The sequence below is a fragment of the Drosophila simulans genome, chromosome 2L (assembly GCF_016746395.2).
Source record: "Drosophila simulans strain w501 chromosome 2L, Prin_Dsim_3.1, whole genome shotgun sequence".
NCBI lineage: Eukaryota > Metazoa > Arthropoda > Insecta > Diptera > Drosophilidae > Drosophila > Drosophila simulans.
Window position 1 is genome coordinate 23534545 of NC_052520.2, and position 20279 is coordinate 23554823.

General features: G+C 37.8%; 1 protein-coding gene across 4 annotated transcripts in view; it reads left to right on the forward strand.

Moving 5' to 3' along the window:
• The window catches only part of LOC27206899 (lachesin), a 221245-nt gene that overhangs the window by 81883 nt on the left and 119083 nt on the right, over window positions 1-20279 (forward strand). For all 4 annotated transcript variants that reach the window (XM_039298586.2, XM_039298587.2, XM_039298588.2 and 1 more), the window contains one exon: window positions 569-700. In XM_039298586.2, the coding sequence (XP_039154520.1) occupies window positions 569-700 (132 nt within the window). The remainder of the gene's footprint in view (window positions 1-568; window positions 701-20279) is intronic.

The following is a 20279-nucleotide window of genomic DNA, read 5'->3' on the forward strand; positions in this document are numbered from 1 at the left end:
GTATATAACAGGCTGAAGGTAGCGTTATATATATAAGGTAAATATATTCTTGATCAGGATCAATAGCCGAGTCGATCTGGCCATGTGCGTCTGCCTGTCCGTCCGTCGAGATCTCAGGAATTTTAAAAGCTAGAGAGTTGAGATTAAGCATACAGTTTTCAGAGACATAGACACAGCGCAAGTTTGTTGACCCATGCTGCCACGGCCACTCTTTCGCCCACAAGCGGCACAAAACTGCCACGCCCACACTTTATCAAAACGTGATATTTTATCATATTTTTATTAGTCTTGTCAATTTCTATCGAAATTATTATGAATCGCCCAACCCTGCCTCGCCCACACTTTTGAACAATTTTAAAGTTTTTTTTTTTCGTTATGTTTACCAATATCTATTGATATCTCAGAAAGATTATGAAATTTCCCGTTCGCATTTTCACTAGCTAAGTAACGGGTATCTGTTAGTCGGGGATGTTGACTTTAGCATTCCCTCTTTATATTTATTGTTATAAGTGTTGTTAAAAACTACGTAATTAATTTAAAAAAAATTAAAATAATTTGAACCTTGCAGGTCTTAAGTCGGTGGAAGGAGAAAGGCTGGTCTTAACAAATGTGCACCGTTCCGATATGGGAGAATACAATTGCATCGCATCTAATGGAATACCTCCTTCAGTTAGCAAGCGTTTTAACGTTTACGTTAATTGTAAGTATTATTAAAACAGAAGCCACTGTGAAACAAGAGAGAATGAGATGGGCGTGATGTCGGGCTAACAAAATAATTCGTTCCCGAGGAAGACTGAGGAGTAATTGATATAATAATTGCAGGACCTTCTTATACAGGTCTGTAGGTGTGTATGTATAGACAAGGGTAGGTACATTTACGACCTCCTCTATGTGGCTACTACTAGAAATCTATTGTAAGGAAATCCTCTTCAAGTGCCCATCTTTTTGTTTTGTGCACAACTCCTACTCTTCGCAGAATCGGAGGTCTATCAAGTATCGAGTTCTTTGCTAGGCATTTTAAATGACGACCTGAGAAAGGTCTGTGGTCCGCTTTATATAGCGGTTTGGCGAGGTGTGGTGTCACCGTATATCTCGACTAATTTTTTTTTTTGTGTCCGATCCACTTTTTAGCCAGTGTGGCCCTCACTTGCAGCGTGTTTGAATTCAAATGTTGTATGTTATTATTTTTCTTTACTTCATGATTTGTCTTTTATTTTTTATATTTATTTTATGTTTCTTTAATTCTGTTTACTTCATCGTTTGATCTTTATTTTCTTAATGAATTTTATGTTTCTTCATTTCTGTTTAATTAATTATTTTCTCTTACATCTATATTTTTTCTATGTGATTATTCTATAAAAATGTGCGCATTCTACGTCCCTATAACCTCCTTTAACTTTGCAATTCCTTCTTCTATGTCCTGATTAAGTATTATTACGTCGTCCATGTACACAACGACAAAGTTGGTGGCAATGAGCTCCATTAGAACTGCCATGAACATGCCAAACAGAACATACAGGAAATTAAACTGTCCAGATTGGGCCCAAATGATGTATTCTCTCGAGAGCCCGGTTCAATCGGAACGTGGAAGAATCCGTTTGTTAGATCCAAAGTAGTGAATGATCTCTTGTGAGCTATCGGAAAGTTGTCCTGATAATCTTTACGTTTAACTTTCGGTAGTCGCAGCATAGTATCTTCTTTCCACTTTTCTTCGATAACAAAACTACTGGCGACACTTACTCAGAGGTACTCGGCTGAATGATCTTCTCAGCAAGCCACTCTTTAACTTAATCGTCAACTGTTTTATGATCTCATATTGGTAAGCGGCGTGGATGCTGATAAACTGATACAACATAATTTTGTTTCCCTTTGCGTCTGGAACTCCCTAATAAATGTATTTTTTAAATTTGTAGAATACAACCTGCAATGGTAATAGTGATCTTGCCACAAGAGCTGATATGGTGTGTATTCAAGGATAGTCCCAGGTTCTGGTACTCGTTAGAAGGTGGGTTCCTTAACCTCGTTTGGAACTCGTTTGGAAGTTTATTAATCTTAAATAAAAAAAAACACGCGCGGAAGGAACCACTAAGCAGATATTGAATTTCAGTTGTTGCTCACCCGACCATACATAATCTCCCCATTCCAAATCAAGATGTGTTGGCGATCCAAAAAAAAAAACATCAGACAAATGCTTAATTTCTCTTCTCCCATTCGATGCATGACTTTCGACTATCTAGCTTCAGTGTTGCTTTTTTCCATATCAGACAATTTATTCAGCTTCAATTCGTATATCCATAACGACAGGCGAGGGTATTTTATAACTATAGTAAATAGGTAGGTATAATGTGAAAAAGATAATTATAATTTTCAAAAGTTACATATTTATTCTCCATATGAAAAACTTAAGCCGATCTTTTGAAAAGCCACTCCACTCTTCAGAAGACTCATAGTCAAGACACAAACCCTAAAATAATGGAAAGCTTTGTTATCGCTAACAAAAATGTAAATGTAAATGTATTGCTATAACATGATATAAATTATACCCCTACTCGTAGAGTAAAAGCGTATAATAGATTCCTTGAAAAGTATGAAACAGGCAGAAGGAGCGTTTCCGACTATATAAAGTATATATATTATTCATCAGGCTCAAAAGCCGAGTCGATCTAGCCATGTCCGTCTGTCCTTATGAACTTCGAGATCTCAGGAACTGTAAAAGCTAGAAGGTTGAGATTCAGTATACATATTTTAGTGACAAAAACACTGCGCAAGTTTGTTGACCCAAGTTGCAACTCCTACTCTATTAGATATATTTTCACACTTGTATTAATCTTGTAAATTTCTATTGATTTGAAAAAAGACATTTTGGCACGCCCACCCTAACTCTCGAAACCGCCCAAAACAGCCACCTCAAATTTTTGAAAAATTTTTGTTCTGTCAATTTCTATCGATTTGCCAAAAAACTTTTTGCCACGCCCTCTCTAACGCCCTAAAACCGCCTAAAACTACCACGCCCACATTTTTAATAAAATATTGGATATTTTTTCATTATTTTTGTTTAGCTATTGAGCTTTTTCAATAGCTGTTGCGAATAATAAAAAGCCGAAGAAAGTTTGTTTATTTTACGACACTGTTTATTTTGCGAATTGTTTACGGCAGCTAGGGCCGACAAAGAGCTATATCGAATGCACAAGCTTAGTCTTTTCCGAAACACGAAGAAAAGGCAATTGGCGGGACAGACAGCCGAAATGCAGCGCCCAAGCTTAACGTAGGTGGCTAACAACAACAAACAAGGAATGAGCGCCGTACAGATAAATGCGTGCGAGAACAGCGGTTTGCACTATGCAACTGCTACCACTGACCAATTCGGCTTACAATATTAAAGAGTATGAGATTAGTCTACTGCACAGTTTTGGCGGCTGCATGACTCAAAAATTTTATTAGCAAAAAAAAAAACTTTTTGCCACGCCCACTCTAACGCCCTAAAGCCGCCCAAACGGTCACGCCCACACTTTGGATCAAGTTTTAATTTTTTTGCTCATTTTATTTCCCAATATCTATCGATATCCCAGAAAAATTATGGAATTTCGCCTTCGCATTCACACTAGCTGAGTAAAGGGTATCTGATAGTCGGGGAACTCGACTATAGCATTCTTTCTTGTTTTTATAATCAGCGCTTGAAGTAATAAAATGTACATTTTTTTATGACATTAAATACCTAAATATTCCATATGTGCGGCCGGTAGGATACCGAAAAGAAAGTCCAAGTAAATTCGTAGTCCTTTGAAACCCAAGCGAAAAGGTTACCTGAATGACCTAGTTATCATTGATTGTGCTTGCGAACAAAGTATGTCGGTATTTTTTGCAATAAAAGTGACTCAATCGGTATCCTCCCCAAGAACCTGTGTGTACTTATTATATACCTTAATTAATCGTCCGCTTCGCAAAGTGAAAACGCGACTAAGGTAGAAAATAAAATATCAAAGTGCACAGTTTGACATAAGACATAACCTTCGACATACTGTCGACAAATATCAGTAACCCGCTTAAAAAAAATACAAGACTGACCGTTATATATCTAAAAACGTTTTACAATCAAATAAAACTAAGATGGCATTATCCCAACTTCTTCGACAAATACGCCAAGTGCTGCAGTCCTCTAGAGCCGTGCAGCCTTAGTTCGTTTATCAGACGAATTGAATATCTGCTCAGCCTAGCCCCACAAGCGATACTCTGCAGATAGCAGTAAATTTTGGATCCATAGAACTGAAAGTCATTGGAGATGCCGAGAAGGTCTGCCAACTATGATTTCACAACGAGTGGTCCACTTTAACCCCCCTGGACGAACTTTTGCGACTTTTGTATTGTACAATTTTGTAAAGAATTAGAAGATAAGTCAACTATTATTATTGATAAGTTAGACTTAGAAAGCAACTAAATAGTTAAAATTACACACAAGCACAATAAAAAATAATATTCAACGCTCACCCCCTGACAAACACGTATGCAGACAAATGAAAGTCACCATCAACACGAGTTTGATTATCATAACATAGCTGACCAAGACATAACGAGATAACAATAACAGTATAAACAAAAAGAGACGTAAGCAATGTTTGCTACTCCGAAAGAGATCATGTTCAACAATCACAGATACCAATGTATACTCGAGACTGGATTATCAATAAGCATGATGAACTCAAATTTTTTTAATCTTCAAGTTCACGATAAACAAATTGTCGGGCCACAGAGTCGGCAGCATTATATAAAGCCAATTGTAATAGTTAAGATTAACGTACAACAATTATTGTTTTCCTCTTGCACTTTTATTTTGTCATTTATCTAAATAAACGTTTGCATACAGTATTATCTTTATGCTCGTCGCTCTACAGAGCGATCGGAGAGACGAACTCTCTCGATCTCAACTCTGCTGGAACAAATCGATGCGCTTCGAGAAGCTTTCAAAACGCTTCACACTTAACACAAGTTAAGTGAAACGACGAATTTATCGTGCAATTCCAGGCGATAGTTCGATCGGAAATAGGCAAGCGTAATGACAATTTCACGCCGAACAATTCCAGTATCAGCCGCGATATAGTCGTCTGCGTTGCCGCCTTTGCAGCTTCCAAAATTCAACGGAGTCTATGCAAACTGGACAGACTTTCTGGTTTAAAGGATTCTGCGTTGGATACCATCCGATCCTTGGTTGAATTTATTGCAACCTCCTACTTGTGTGTGAGTGCTATGCACCAATTGGCGATGGAGCAGAAATTCTTCGTCGCATTTTCTACGTGAATTATCTCATATCAGGTGCCAATTCCGTTGGCATTCTCACATTTTGGGCTGGACTCAGATTTAGATTTGGAAATTCATGGGTTTTGTGATGCTAGCCTTGAAGTTTACGGAGCATTTGTTTACATTGAATCCAAAGGAGGCGTTCCAGACGATTACATTTCTCAAGTTATGGTGTTGCTTTTGTTTGTTTTCCCTTTTTTATGATATACTATTAGGAAGAACGGTATTAAAGGAATGTAACGGTTGTGTTGATTTGAAAATTTTGAAGAAATTATACAGGAAAACCAATTTACAGCAGAATTAAACTACGCATTGAACAATGACATTAACTCAGACCCAAATACCGACTAGACTCTTTAAACAAAGAAGAAAAATATAAACTGACACATTTATTAAAAGAATTTAAAGATATTCAGTATTCTGATGAAGAAGACCTAACTTTTACAAGCTTTAATACGTCACAAAACAAACACAGTCCATGAAAACCCAGTATACAAAAGACCCTACTCATATTGAGTATGAGGAAATTGAGGAAATGCTATTGGACTATTGCATTTCACTATAGATTGTTCCCAAAAAAAAGGGTCTGATCTGGAAAACCAAAATTCAGGTTGGTTGTAGACTATCGAAATTTAAATTAAGTAACTTTAAACGATAAATTCCCGAAATTTTAGGCAAGTTAGGGAAATGCCAATACTTTACAACAATTGATTTAGGGAAAGGCGTTTCCAAATCGAAATGAATTTTGCAATTATGTTTAGAATAAAAGCTCTTTATGCTGAAATTATTTCACTGCATGGTGGAATTGAAATTTACTGACTGATGCAGTTTGATTGAAGCGCAATAAGTTGATCATGGCTTTAAGGGTTTAAGGGTTGGATAACTTGCACATAAACTGCACTGTGCACCCTATGTCTCGTCCCGCTCTCACACAAAATATATAGTTCTAAGCGTGCAGACTGCTCTCTTGCGGCTCGCTTGCAAGCTTTGATTTTGTGTTGTTGTACAGGGGCCCGATTTAAAAAAATATGGGTACTAATGCTGTCTGCTTTTAAAATAATGGCCGCCTTCTTATAAAACCTGAGAGGCCAAAAATTACTTGTTGGCTAAGTCCGCTGGTTTTAGCGGCAGAACAAGTGATGACCAAGCTAAGGGCCCAAATGTAAAATACTGTTGTGATACTTGCCTAGGGGATGCGAACGAGATGAAATCCTTTATGCGCCAAACAAAAGCTGGCTTGAAAGGACTGATCAACAGTTTCCAGAGACATAGACGCAAAAAACTTTTTGTGACGGACACTACCATCCGCCCAAAAATGCCACGCCCACATTTTTGGAAAATGTTGTGACATTTTTACATATAAGACATATATGTCTTATAAATTTTTATTGATTGCCCAAAAACTTGTTGCAACTTTTGAATAGAATTTTTGGGCGGCTTGAGCGCGTTAGAGTTGAAGTGGCAGAAAGATTTTTGGCAAATCGATAAAAATAAACACGACTTATAGATTTTATAGTTTCTAAGATCACGATGTTCATACGGACGGATAGACAGATGGGCAGACGGACAGGGGCAGATCGACCATGCTAAAAGATAAAAGATCTATTATATGGTCGAAAACGTTTCCTTCCACGACACAAAAAAAAAAATGTTGTGGGCTGATCAAGTCTAAGACAACTTCAAATCACACAGGGAGTATATATATACAACTTTTATCCCCAAAATCTAAACATATAAAATTTTCAATAAATTATTATCAGCCGTCTCTAAATAAAAGCTTTCAGACGCAAAGTACCCGTTTATTAATGTAAACATAACATTCTGCCGAATTAAAATATTAAATATTCGGCCTCTCAATAACTTGTGCTTAGTGTTAATCAATTCATGGCCTTATGAGTCTTCCAGGCCCATATAGGGAAACCATATCGCAAAGTGATTGTGAAGAAGAACTCGTCCCAGGGAACCTGAACTCGTCCTGAATGAACGAACTATCGCCGATCGGTACCCTATGCCAAGTATTCCTATGATTTTAGCGAAATTAGGAAAGGCAACACTTACCCTAGACTTAAAATCGGGGTACCACCAGATTTATCTGGCCGAAAAGACCAAAAAAACGGTCTTCTCCATAAACGGAGGAAAGTATGAATTCTGCCGTCTATCCCTTGGAAGAATGCAGGAAGCATCTTAAAAACGGCGATTGATGCGAACAAATCGGGAAAATTTGTTACGCCTACGTAGACGACGTAATAATTTTCTCCGAAAATGCTGCTGACTACGTCATACACATTGACAGTACTTAAATGTCTGTGCCACCTGAAATAACCAAACTCTTCAAAGAACGTGTTGAAGTTTTGGGTTTTATTGCTACATCAAACGAAACCAAAGCAGACCCAGAAAAGATATGGGTTGCCCAAAAAGTAATTGCGGATTTTTTAAAAGAAATTAAATGCATTTTTAATAAAACTTAGAATTAACTTCAATCAAATATATAATTGCCATTTTGTTCGATAACCTTTTGGCATCTTCTTGGCAAATATAGAACTTCTGGCCTTTATCTGCAAAAAACTGAACCAAGTGCGATTTTATAGCCTCATCATTGCCGAAAGTTTTACCATTTAAGGAGTTCTGCAAAGATCGAAATAAATGGTAGTCTGATGGTGCAAGGTCAGGGCGATATGGTGGATGCATCCAAAGTTCCCTGAGTTCCCAAGCTCACTCAGTTTTTGGCGAGTGACCAAAGATGTGTGCGGTCTAGCGTTGTCCTGGTGGAATATGACACCTTTACGATTGACCAATTCTGGTCGCTTCTCCTTGATGGCTGTATTCAATTTGTCTAATTGTTGACAGTAAACATCCGAATTGTTTGGTTCCTTGGAAGTAACTCAAAATATACGACACCCTTCCAATCCCACCAAACAGACAGCATAACCTTCTTTTGGGGGATATAAGCTTTTGAAATGGTTTGAGCTGGTTCACCATGCTTGGACCATGATCATTTTGACTAACGTTGTTGTAAACAATCCATTTTTCATCTCCAGTTATGATTCGTTTTAAAAACGGATCGAATTCATTGCGTTTAAGGTGCATATCACAAGCGTTGATTCGGTTTTTGAAATGAACTTCTTTCAATATATATGGTACCCAAATATCAAGCTTTTTCACCAGTCCAAGACTTTTTATGTGATAATGAACGGTTGATTTTGGTATATTTCACTTCTCTCTTATCTCACGCTCAAATACATGACGATCCAATTCGATTAATGATTTGATTTGGTCATCATCAACTTCATTTGGCCGACCTGAACGTGGCTCATCTTTAAGTGAAAAATCTCCAGAACGCAGTTTGCGAAACCAATTATGACACTGTCTTGCTTTTAAGGCTTCATCACCATACACATTTCGTAACTTTTTAGCAACCTGCTCCGCGTTTTTTTATTTACGGAAATAATAAAGTAAAATATGACGAAAATGCTCCCTTGTGGGCTCCATATTAAAATTGACGCCAAACAAACAAATGTAAACAAAATTTCGCCCACTATTTTTCTAAAGCAAGCTAAAAGTAACAGCTGATAACTGACAGAAGGAAGAATGCAATTACAGAGTCACAAGCCGTTGAAAAAATTTGTCAACGCCAACCACCATTAAAGCATACACCGAACCAAAAAATTTGTTCAGCCTCAGGTTCTTTCTTGGACTGGCCAGTTATTACAGAAGTTTTGTTAAAGACTTCTCTTCCATAGCTAGACCACTTACCTCAATACTTAAGGGTGAGAATGGTCGCTGTTGAATTTAATGAAACCAACACAGAGCGTTCTAGCGCCTGCGAGACATTCTATCATCGGAAGATGTAATTCTAACATATCCAGACTTTAAGCACCTTTTTGACTTGACTACCGATGCTTTATCAAGCGGTATCGGCGCGATACTATCAGAAAAGGGACGACCAATCACTATGATACCTGGCACATTAAAAGACTGCGAGGTTAATTCGCAACAAACAAAATGAAGTATTAGCAATCGTCTGGGCTATTGGAAAATTCCAAAATTACTTACACCAAATTACACCAGAGAGATCCAGATTTTTAAGGACCATTAGCCTCTCACCTTCGCTGTATCCTAGAGGAATACAAATGCTAAAATAAAACGACGGAAAGCATTCATCGAAGAACGCAACGCCAAAGTGTTCTATAAGCTGGAAAGGAAAATTTTGTAGACGACGCTTTGTTACGACAGAAAATTAATGCTTTGGAAAACGAACTCCATTCTGAGGCAGCAACTGTGCACAGTTAACTGTGGTTGACCTACACGGTCGAAACACCGATAAACCCTTGACCTGCTACAGAAATCAAATAATCCTGGAAGAAGCAAGCCAGCCTTCACGACGACGTTTTATAGTTTTCGGTACCAAAAACCGACACATTCTCCAATTTAATAATAAAGACTCCCTGTTCGGACTTATTAAAGAGTTTGTAAACATAGATGTTGTTAACGCTATTTATTGCAACCTCGCCACACTAGCATACATCCAGCATGCCTTAGTGACTGAATTCCCAGCAAAAATATTTTGGCATTGCGAAGACTTCGTGAATATCACAGATGCTAATGAACAGAGAAAAATTATTTCGTGCGAGCACAACCGCGCTAACTGGACTGCCAGGAAATTGTTAAACAATATCCGCCAATATTACTATTTCCCAAATATGTCTAAACTCGCCAACGAAGTAGTTTTAAAATGCAAGACATGCACCAAGCCTAAGTACAACGGCACCCCATGAAGCAGGAATTGTGTGTCACACCAATACCCCATATGCGGGCGAAATGTTGCATATAAACTCTACTTCAAGGATAAGAAATTATTTTTAAACTGTCTGGACAAGTTTTCAAAGTTCGCCGTGATACAGCCATTAACTTCTAGGGCCATTTTTTTCCAAATACCAAAACAATATTCTGCGATAATGAGGCATCCTTCAATTCGGAGACCCTAGCTTCGTTATTGAAAAATCAATATGACATTGACATTGTAAATGCACCCCCTTTACATAGTAGATTCAATGGGTAAATGGAATGATTCCACAGCACCCTAACGGAAATAGCTATGTGCATTAAATTTGACATGAAGGTTGACGACACCGTCGAGGTCATCATGAGAGCCACGGTAGAGTATAATAAGACACTACACTCATTCACAAATTTACAATCAAAATATGCCTTACACTCAGCCATCGACGGTCAGAGACTGGCAGAGACTGGCAATTAGAAACAGCATCGAAAAAGCGCAACTGGCTAATCTAGATAGGTGCAACCCTACTAGACAAAATCCAATTTTTGAGGTAGGAGAAAAGGTATATCTAAAAACCACAAAAGGTTAGGGAATAAACAAACCGCACTCTATACAGAAGAGCGTGTAGAGGGAACACCATTAGAGGGAGGGTGTTCCATAAGGACAACCTCAGATAAAAGACCTCTCGCTTTTACACCACAACATTTATACCCTTGTTTATACACAAGCAGACGCACAATAGATATAACCCCCCGCTTTCTTACAGGAGAGCCGGAATTATACTGATTACGTTAACTATAGTTAACGCTAGAGTGACACTCCCAGTATATGTCGATACCGACTATATAAAAAGTTTATTGTCGCCAGGAGCCTAAACTTTCTGGGCACCGCACTTAAGCCAAAAGCGGGCGCATCTGATGCCTCCGATTTTGAAATGTTAAAAATGTCGGAATCCAGGTTAATAGAGTTCAATAATAGGCAGGTAGTCATTAATACAGAAACGCAAAATAAAATTAATGAATTAACGAAAAAATTCATTAACAAAATCATTCAAGCAAAAAAAAATAATATGGTTGACACTCCTCACTTGAGATAGTGTTGGCTAGAAAAAGAATGTTAATAACCGAAATTCAAAATTTAATGCTTACCGTCACACTGGCTTAAGTCAATATCATTAGCCATGCCATTTTTAACCATTATGATTTGAAGTTTGTACTAATTGATCACAAATCCTCGTTATAAGCCTAATAGAAGCATCTAATATTAGAGTCTTCCAGTTCGATAGTATTATCCATTTGATAATTGCATATCCCAATATTAAAGCCGCTTGTAGAAAGGTCACAATTTTGCCTGTATCACACCAACACATCGTGCTGCAACTAACGGGGAACATATTAGCGGAATACAACAACGACGTCCTGGCAGTCACCGATTGTGTACTAACACCACGCAGGCTGCATCCCCATTATTAAAGATCATCGACCATGATCCAAGACTAAGCATGCCACTTATCTAAAGGAGTGATAACGAGAACTTGGAGGTTATCCAAGGACTTAAGGAGGAGGTGAAAGCGGCTGGAACTACCGACATCTGGTTCGCGGTCGGAGTGGGATCCATCGTCCTCATTAGCTGCTCTATCCTACTCGTATTGGTACTGAGGAGGAGACGAGATGCACGAGAGATTGACACGTTCCAGATGACCGAGGACGGTCATACTTCTAGGGGGGGAGTATTTAAGACAATTAATGAGTAAACTTTAATCGGAACAAGTCTTGGGTGATTATTGGATCACCATAGAGTCTTTATATGCAGATTCAGCATAAACGAAATTAGGGGTTAGATTTTAGATTTATTAGATACCCATTGGTTGCCGGTATAGTGAGATATGATGTTTTTTCCAATTTCAGCACTTAGCTCTAGTACAGTTGGATAAGTTTTTAGTTTTCTTTGACCACTGTTTCAATTTAGAGCACAAGCTCATAAATCGAAACTCCAGCGATTCGCCGTTATCTTCTTATTATCACGCTATCTGAGTCTCTAGACCAGAAGCCTTCGTAATCATCCTAGTTCTACGCTAGGATTCACGGAGCACTTCACTAGCATTCACGGACTGCTTGGGATTACATAATCTCTCAGTGATTACATTATTTATATTCCCAACCAGGAATAATTAATAAAATTTTGTTGGTGTTTTTTTTTTTTATTTATTATTATTCTTACCGTTTTCTATCGAAATACTAAAAACATTTTAAGCACGACCGTTCTAGTGCCTACAAGTCGTTTAAAGCTGTCACGAACACACTTTTGAATGTAATTTGTATGCTATAGTTTTTTCTTGCCACTTTCTACCAACTTGCTGCGTAACGGGTATCTGGTAGCAAAGAAATTATAATTTGATAATGTGATTTTATCAAATCACTTGTCGCGGGTTGTGAACTTAACGAATGCTAACGCCATTTCTCGCAGGTTACAAGTTTTCTGCGGCATAGCTTGTTAATTGGTCCAAATCGTATTGCATAGTAGCTCTGTTATTGTAAGTATCACAACAGCCTGTGCTGAGCTTTTTAAATCCAGCGGTTAATACTTGTCTCGGATGTAAAGACCATTATTTTCGAAGCATTTAAAAGCCTCATATCACGGAGTGCTGCTAACTCTTGACTGATCTTTTATTATAGGTCTAATGCCTCTTGGACTGCTTTCTCCTCTTTTATATAAACTAATTCCTAGAGCTTGCTATACCAGCAGGATACGCTCGTATTCGCAACCGAAACTTGTCAAAAATGTTTATGGATTTTCAAACATTTTTCTGTACTGTACAGTACAGTACAGTAGTTGCTGCTGGTTTCAGCAATATATATTTGGTAATTTTTCGATGTCTGAAAACATCAGATGTGCCAAAACCCACATGGTAATGAAAACAATCGCTTATATCCTCCAAAGGTTTGCTTGGTTGACAGCTTTTAAATAGGGTGTTTATGATGGTTTCCCACTCGGTACCGAAACTTTTTTGTTACCGAAATTATTGATTATTATAATTGATTATTATTACTAAATAAAATGCATTCAATCGAAAATCGCTACATTATCAGTCGTCGACTAGATTGCATAATTGCAAACTATTATCCGTTAAAGGTTCGCTAGTGCAGTAAGCTGTCGAGCAATGAAAAATCTAGTCCGGATATTCGATTGAGCTCATCTCTTTCTAACAAAATTACATTAATTTCTTCTTTGACTGATTTAATGCTGTCTAACATAATAAACACCGAGTTCCAACGCATACGCATTTCTTGCTTTAACGTCTTAGACAGTTTGTTATTCAAATGCGAATGTTTAAAATATTTTACAAGAATCTTGCAACATTCTATTAAAGACCTAATTGGAGGAAGAGGATTTTTTTCAAATATGTTATCCATAGCCAGGTTTAAATTGTGTCATGCACACGATAATCTTTTTTTACTTTTAAACTTTTATCGATATTAGAATCCAAACTGTACTCTTCCATAATTTCCTTAACGTTATAGAGGATGTTCTCGCCTGTCTTCTTATCATCTGTGAACTCCTTTATTCCTAGCAAAGGCACTTGCCGCTTAAATGACTTATCCGCGTAGTGAGCCGTCAGCGAAATGAAGTTTCTTTGCGTGTAGTCGTCCGTCCACATATCTGTTGTAAATGCCAACTGTTGACCTTCGATTTTGGACCGCACTTCACTTTTTAGGCTTTCTCTCTCTCTCGGCTCATAATTATACATGACAACGCTGTGCGCGATGTGACTAAATCAGCGAATTCCTGTTTGCCATACTGTGATCCAATATCCAAAAGCGCTTGTCCATACTCGCGAAAGTCATTGCTTGCCAATTAAAAAAATGAATCATTCACAACATCTGAATAGTTTTGTTGTACTAACCTTCGGTTACGGAAAACAAATGTAGATTTGCAACCAATGCGAGCTGTTTTCTCTTCAGATTTTTCATCACACGATTAGGCAACGTTTTTTTGTCAAAAAATGAAAGCGAATCAATTTTAGGTTGGTTGGCATTTTCATTTGCCGCCAAAACACATCTATGTCGGGCGAGCGTGCCTGTTCCCTGTTCCCCATACAAAATCAACTATTTCTTTGATGAATTCGATTAAGTCGAATGTTTGCCACACATTGCTGCGACCTTAGTTGTTTGGAATTAATTTCCAAATTTTTTATTTCTTGTCGCGACATTGTATGCATTGCTTTCACTTCACAGATATCTTTTATAAGTAATGTGCAATTCGGTAGCAAAAGTGATGGGCAAAATGCGATAAACATCTAAAAAACTGAAAACTATCGATTGTGACAAATTCGTTTTAACAAGTTAGATTGTGACAAACAGGTTCAACATTGGTTCTGTTTTTGGGCATTCGGGCCTGATTTCGGGCGTGCGGGCTTTTTTCTTAGGCCAGGGCCCGAACGAAGCCCGCACGAAACACGAATTTGAGGCCCGAGCACGATTTTTTTGGCAAAGGCCCGAGTTATGATTAAGGATGCGAAGTCCTTAAGGTAGTTTTGCTGGTGTTGAGGGTTTGGTGTTAGTTGCCCGAAGTTCCGAGTTTTTTTTTAGAGAGAAGACGTTGATTCTTGTTCGATGACAAAACTGATCTGATTTTTATTTCAGCGGCGGTCACAATGAGACCTCCGCTGAGAAGAGAAAATAGGAAATACATAGCGCCTTAAATACTACATGTGTAAGTGTAATCCATAAATGCGGCGTCGCAGACTCTTGAGTGGGTGAGTCGGGTGGCCGAAAATGTGAAGTGCTGTGTTGCCTATTCTTGAGTGGGTTAGTTCTTTGCTGATGTCGTGCTCCTATTACCGTTCGCTGGACGGTCGTTGGGTGGCCTAATTCAACCCAGTGTTTACATTTTGGTTGCTTTGTACCAATTCCAGGGTGAGCCGGGGTGGCTTTTCTGGAGGGTCTGTGTGCCGGTTGGAACCGGTAACTCCCGCGGGCCACAAAAAAAAGCTCGGCCCGCGCCCACCTCCAGTAGAGAGGTTAGATTAAGCATACAGTTTCCAGAGTCATAGATGAAGCGCAAGTTTGTTGAGCCATGTTGCCACGTTGACGAATAAAACTTAGTAAGTACAACTATAAAATAAATTATTTGTTAAAATCGCTACTCGAATTAGCAATAACGTAGAACGCCTTTTATCTCGCGTTAAAATTGAAGAAAATATGGAAGATAATGAAGAAAATATTTCAAAAGAAGCAGCAATACACCAAAGACACTAGATGCACACACAAGACGCGTAACGGCCATACATTGGTTATCACATGTAGCCACTCTTTTGGTGCAAAATAGAAAAAAAAATAAAATTTGCTTGCTTGTATGATTAAAAACAATAGACGAGAACGTGTATATGTGTGCGTACTTGTGCTAGAAGACGAATTTCGTGACGAAATCAATTCTGATCCAAGTTACGAATTTTCATATTTGGAGTTTTGGTCAATTTCGTAGCAATATGATGAAATAAAATAATAATTAAAAAGTCACGCCCTGACTGTTATAATTTTAAAGTTTTTTAAATTCGTTTGTTTAAATCGCCGCTCGAATTAGCTACCGTTTACATATTTATATTTATGTTGATAATTAAATATGTGTAGTATATATAAACTGGCCGCCCTAGGTCAGGGTCCAGAGGTGCCCTCCAAGGAGCAATGACAGTCGGGGAATATGCAGTCGCCTATTCGCCGGTCCACCCAAATCTAGGAGCCAGCTGTCACGCCCGATGGGAGCGACGTGGAGTTAGAGCAGGAACCGGTCGAGAAAAGGGGGAGATGGAGGCTGGACAGGACCAGGGACCCGACTGCAGACCGGATCATACCGGAGACCGTCCCTGTAGAGTGAGAGTTTGTGGAAAATGAGAATATGGAGAGGGAGAGCGTAGCAACGGCAGTGCGAAACGGGGTCTGTAAAAAGAGAGTTTGGAGAGACAGAGTCCGTAGGAAGAGAGTTTGGAGAGACGGTCTCTGTAGATAAAAGTTTGGAGAGAAATAGTGAGAAGGCACATATAAGAGCGGGACAACAGGAGAACCGAGAGAGTCGGCGTGCCGATATAAGGAAAGTAACGGTATCAGGCCATGGTATAACAGGGCCTTGCGCTGAAAGCGGAGCAGTCGATGCTAGCGAGGCTACGAGTCAACAACGCAGGGCATCAAAGCAGCAAGGGAAAATATTGAGTTAAAGATAACATAAAAAACAGGACAGAGAAAACCATTTTAATAACAATTGATTTACAGCAGTTACTGCTCTAGACCTATTATCTTTTTCTCCAGAAATCGCAAGGTGACTTTTTTTTAAGCCTGGGTTAGCCAAGAGGCTTCCAGGTGGTTGATGTGAGCTATGATGCGTTCGTTGTATCGATGTCGGTTGATTTATCTCTGACAATGCGTGGGTCATCCTGTCGAAAGAACCTGGAAATTCGAACTCAGCAATTATGAACTTTTTTCCTAGGTCGGCAAAGAGTTTTTTTTAACTTTGGGGACAATTGAATTTATAGCTATTTCACCAAGGACTTCGACTGCAACACATTGATAATTTGACTTTGCAGACTGTTTTAAGACCATCGACGCCATTATTTGGAATAGCTTCTCAATCGGATCAACTAGGACCGAGAATGTTTCGTTAGATTACAAAAACATTTCCTCCTGGTCAATTAACAATTGGTGCGAGTATCTGCTGATATCTGCTGGTGGTGATCTGTCTGCTGTTGCTGTTGAGGTCTTTGTTATTGCGATAGGTGCTGTTGAGGAGGGGGAAATGGTTTACGCTGCAAAAAAGTTTTTCTTAGTTATTAGCTGCCGGTTCCAATTAAACAACGACTAAGTTGACGAACTTGGGTTTGTCGAAGCGGCTTTTAGGTCTATTCATCAATTGATTTTTGTGGCAGTCGAGATAAGACTTTTCCCTATGTTTTCATCCGGAATGGAATACTGGACACCACGCTTATATGCTTAAATAGCAGAAGCCAACACGTCTTGAGCTGGTCGAGATACTAGTTTCTTAGGGGTTGCTTTGGCTGATTGGGGAGCATCACCCCGATCAATGTCTGTGTCTACATCTGACAGTTCTAAGAATCGGTTAGGTAAATAAATTCGGATTGACTTCGGTTAAACAGTCCTTATCTTTGGCATTTTTGGCTGCTAGTTCCGAAAATTTCTAGTTAACATGTTTTTGAAACTTTTCTACTTAAAAAACAAAGGACTATGCTTTTTATTAAAAAAAAAACCGATCATAAAGTCATACCTCCTTTGTGGGACATTTATGCGTGTACTCTGTCGCAGATTTACAACAATAAAAATAATAGGTAATGATTAAAACGTATTTGTGGCCCAAGGTGCAAAAAAAAAAAAAAAGAAATACCCAAATATTTTGTCAATTAGCGATTTTTAAAGAGCTAACAATTAATATAAATTAAGAGTTGGCGAATTAATTAGAGTTATGGGAGCAGAGGTCTTCAGGTAATGTTTTATACAATATTTGGTGTTTCCTTGTTTATATCTAGATTGTTGTAATATAATTAAAACACTTATTGTTTATTATTTGGAAGCAGAAAAGGTTATGATTCCTTTCGAAGACAAGAGTGGCATCTTTTAATATTTAATTTAATTTAACTGCGCTGCGAGAGTTTCCGGTTCCTACCGACACACAGACCCTCCAACTAAGCCACCTCTGCTTACCTTAGAAGTTGTACCAATTAACTAAAATATAAACAACGGAGTTTATTAGGCCACACAACGACCGTTCACTGAACGGCCGTTGCCACCAGCGCACAGTGGTTTTTTATGTGTTTTTTTTTTTTTGGCAGAAATCGAAATGATGACCTATCTTCACCAAATTTGGTTTGTGTTACTCTTTACTTCCCCCAAGATGATTCACAAAGTTTCAAGTGATTTGGTCAACTTTCATATAGCTGCCATATAAACGATCTGGCCGATATGCCATAAAAATATTTACCTTATCAAAAAAAAAAATATTGTATCTATATTTAATTACATATTTTATGATATTATATACAGAAAATCAAATAAAATAAAATCATATTAAGATGTATATGATGGTCCAAATCATTTTGTCCCGAAATTAAAAAATAAATTTATCATATGTCATTTTTATGCTATTACACTTACAAAAAAATTAAACTTATTATTTATTCATTTAAAAAAACTCTTCGTCTGAAGCTATTACATCAAGTTCATGATCTTTCTGTGAAGTTCTCTTTCATCGTCCTCCTCGCCCTCGTCGATGTCCTGGCAATCACCATGATCATCATCATCGCTTCCAACGCATGGTGAATTAAAATCATCTGAATTAAAATCATTCACATTCATTAAATGCGTTGGCTTTGCTCAAATCGGTCAACATTGGCAAGAGTTACATCCTGTTAATATGTAATAAGACTTTACCGTCTATTAGTGTCATTTGACCGACATATTTTACAAATGTAGGGGTACTATAAGTCCTCTTATTTAAATAAAACACAAACGCAGGAGTTGGCCTCTTTGGTTTATTTGGTACTTCACGTGTTCAGCATTCGACTGACTCTCTCTCCGTTTGCGATCTGCCTCTATGCTTATTGCTACAGAGCCGATGTTGCGAAACAGAGAGAATGCCACCCGAAAGCGAACAATGACTTAATGTTTATATACTTAATGTTTATATACTATGTTGCTATACTGAACTTATGTATGTGTACCTCTAGCCTACTACACAAATATAATAATGTTGTTTATTTTATGCAAATATATGTGCAGATTACGGGTCTGGGTATCCAAATTTTCTTTTTCTGCTAATATAAGCTCTCGAGTTTCCTTAATAAATTGAATTTTTAAAGGACGACAAAACCGTATAGATTGTGGCGATCTGTTGATCCAAATTATTTTTTGTTCATTGTCTACTAATTTAAATGGCACAATTGTAGTAACAAACAGCGATCCATCATATACAGCACCGATTTCCTCATAACGTTGCTTATACTCTGACCAGTTGATCCATCATATCCATAGCTAAATATTAATTGGCATTCTATGGAGTTGGTATTTGCTTTGAAAGTTTCATACTGCATTTCAAGAATCCGCGAAGTTGTGTGGTTTAAGAGTTGTTGTAACTCAACTTGCGCTTTATTCTCAAAATACTCGATGCCATTTGGTCGAACATCAGGATATGATGGGTAAATATCAAAGCCGTTTACTTTTGTATTCCGTTTTAAATTGATGTATTGGCTTTTTGTAAATCCGTTTTCAAATAAAAAGGCTAATGCATTGTCGACGGACATTTGTGTGGGCTCAGAAGAGAACATTTTTCTTTTTATATTATAGATATTATCGTTACCAGCTGCTTTTAACTGCCATGTGCTTTTCATTTCCTTTTTTAGCCGAAACTTAAGCAGCATGCAAGAGTAATGGTACAGAATTATTATTTTCATCCGCAAGGTCCGAAGCTAATTTTCTTTTAAGTCGGTCACTAGCCTTTTCATAAACTAGTTTTGGACGACCAACTTTGTTTGGAGTTTTCCAATAAGCGATTATACTAATACTAGATGCCAGCCATTTGAAGTGTTTTTTCTTCAATCTGTCCAACGATCTATTTCAACCTGGCAAATGTTTCCTTATGTAATCAAAGAAGGACTTAACTTTTTTATTTACCAATGAAATACAACATTCATTTAAATTATTCTGACCAATTTTTTTAAATATAAGCTGCCTAACTGCATCCTCAGAGCGACTATTGTTGCTCCAAATGTCTAGCAGCTCTGCATGCCCAAACAAGTATTCATCTACAAAAACGTAATTTTTTCAAAAAGGAACAAAAAGGTGCATATGAAACTAGTTGTATAATATTATGCACATGTAGTTAATAACTTGCCGTTAAAATTATTTTGAAGTGGTTTGCCATACAAAAGTTATATTCCACAAAACACAGCTACATTTGTTAAGTTGACTGTAAAAAGGCACATAAACAAAACACAAAACACAAAAATATATAACATACACAAAAATGTTAGTAAACTACAAATCTACAAACCTGTGCTACTGTTTTCCATGACACTTTAAACTTTTTAATTCTCTGAGGAAATATTAACCACAAATGTTGCAAAATGATTTGCCGCCAATTTTGTCTTACGCATGTTATCGACAATCAGCTGTCGTTGAGAGGTGGGCGATAAGCCAGTGTTGCATAA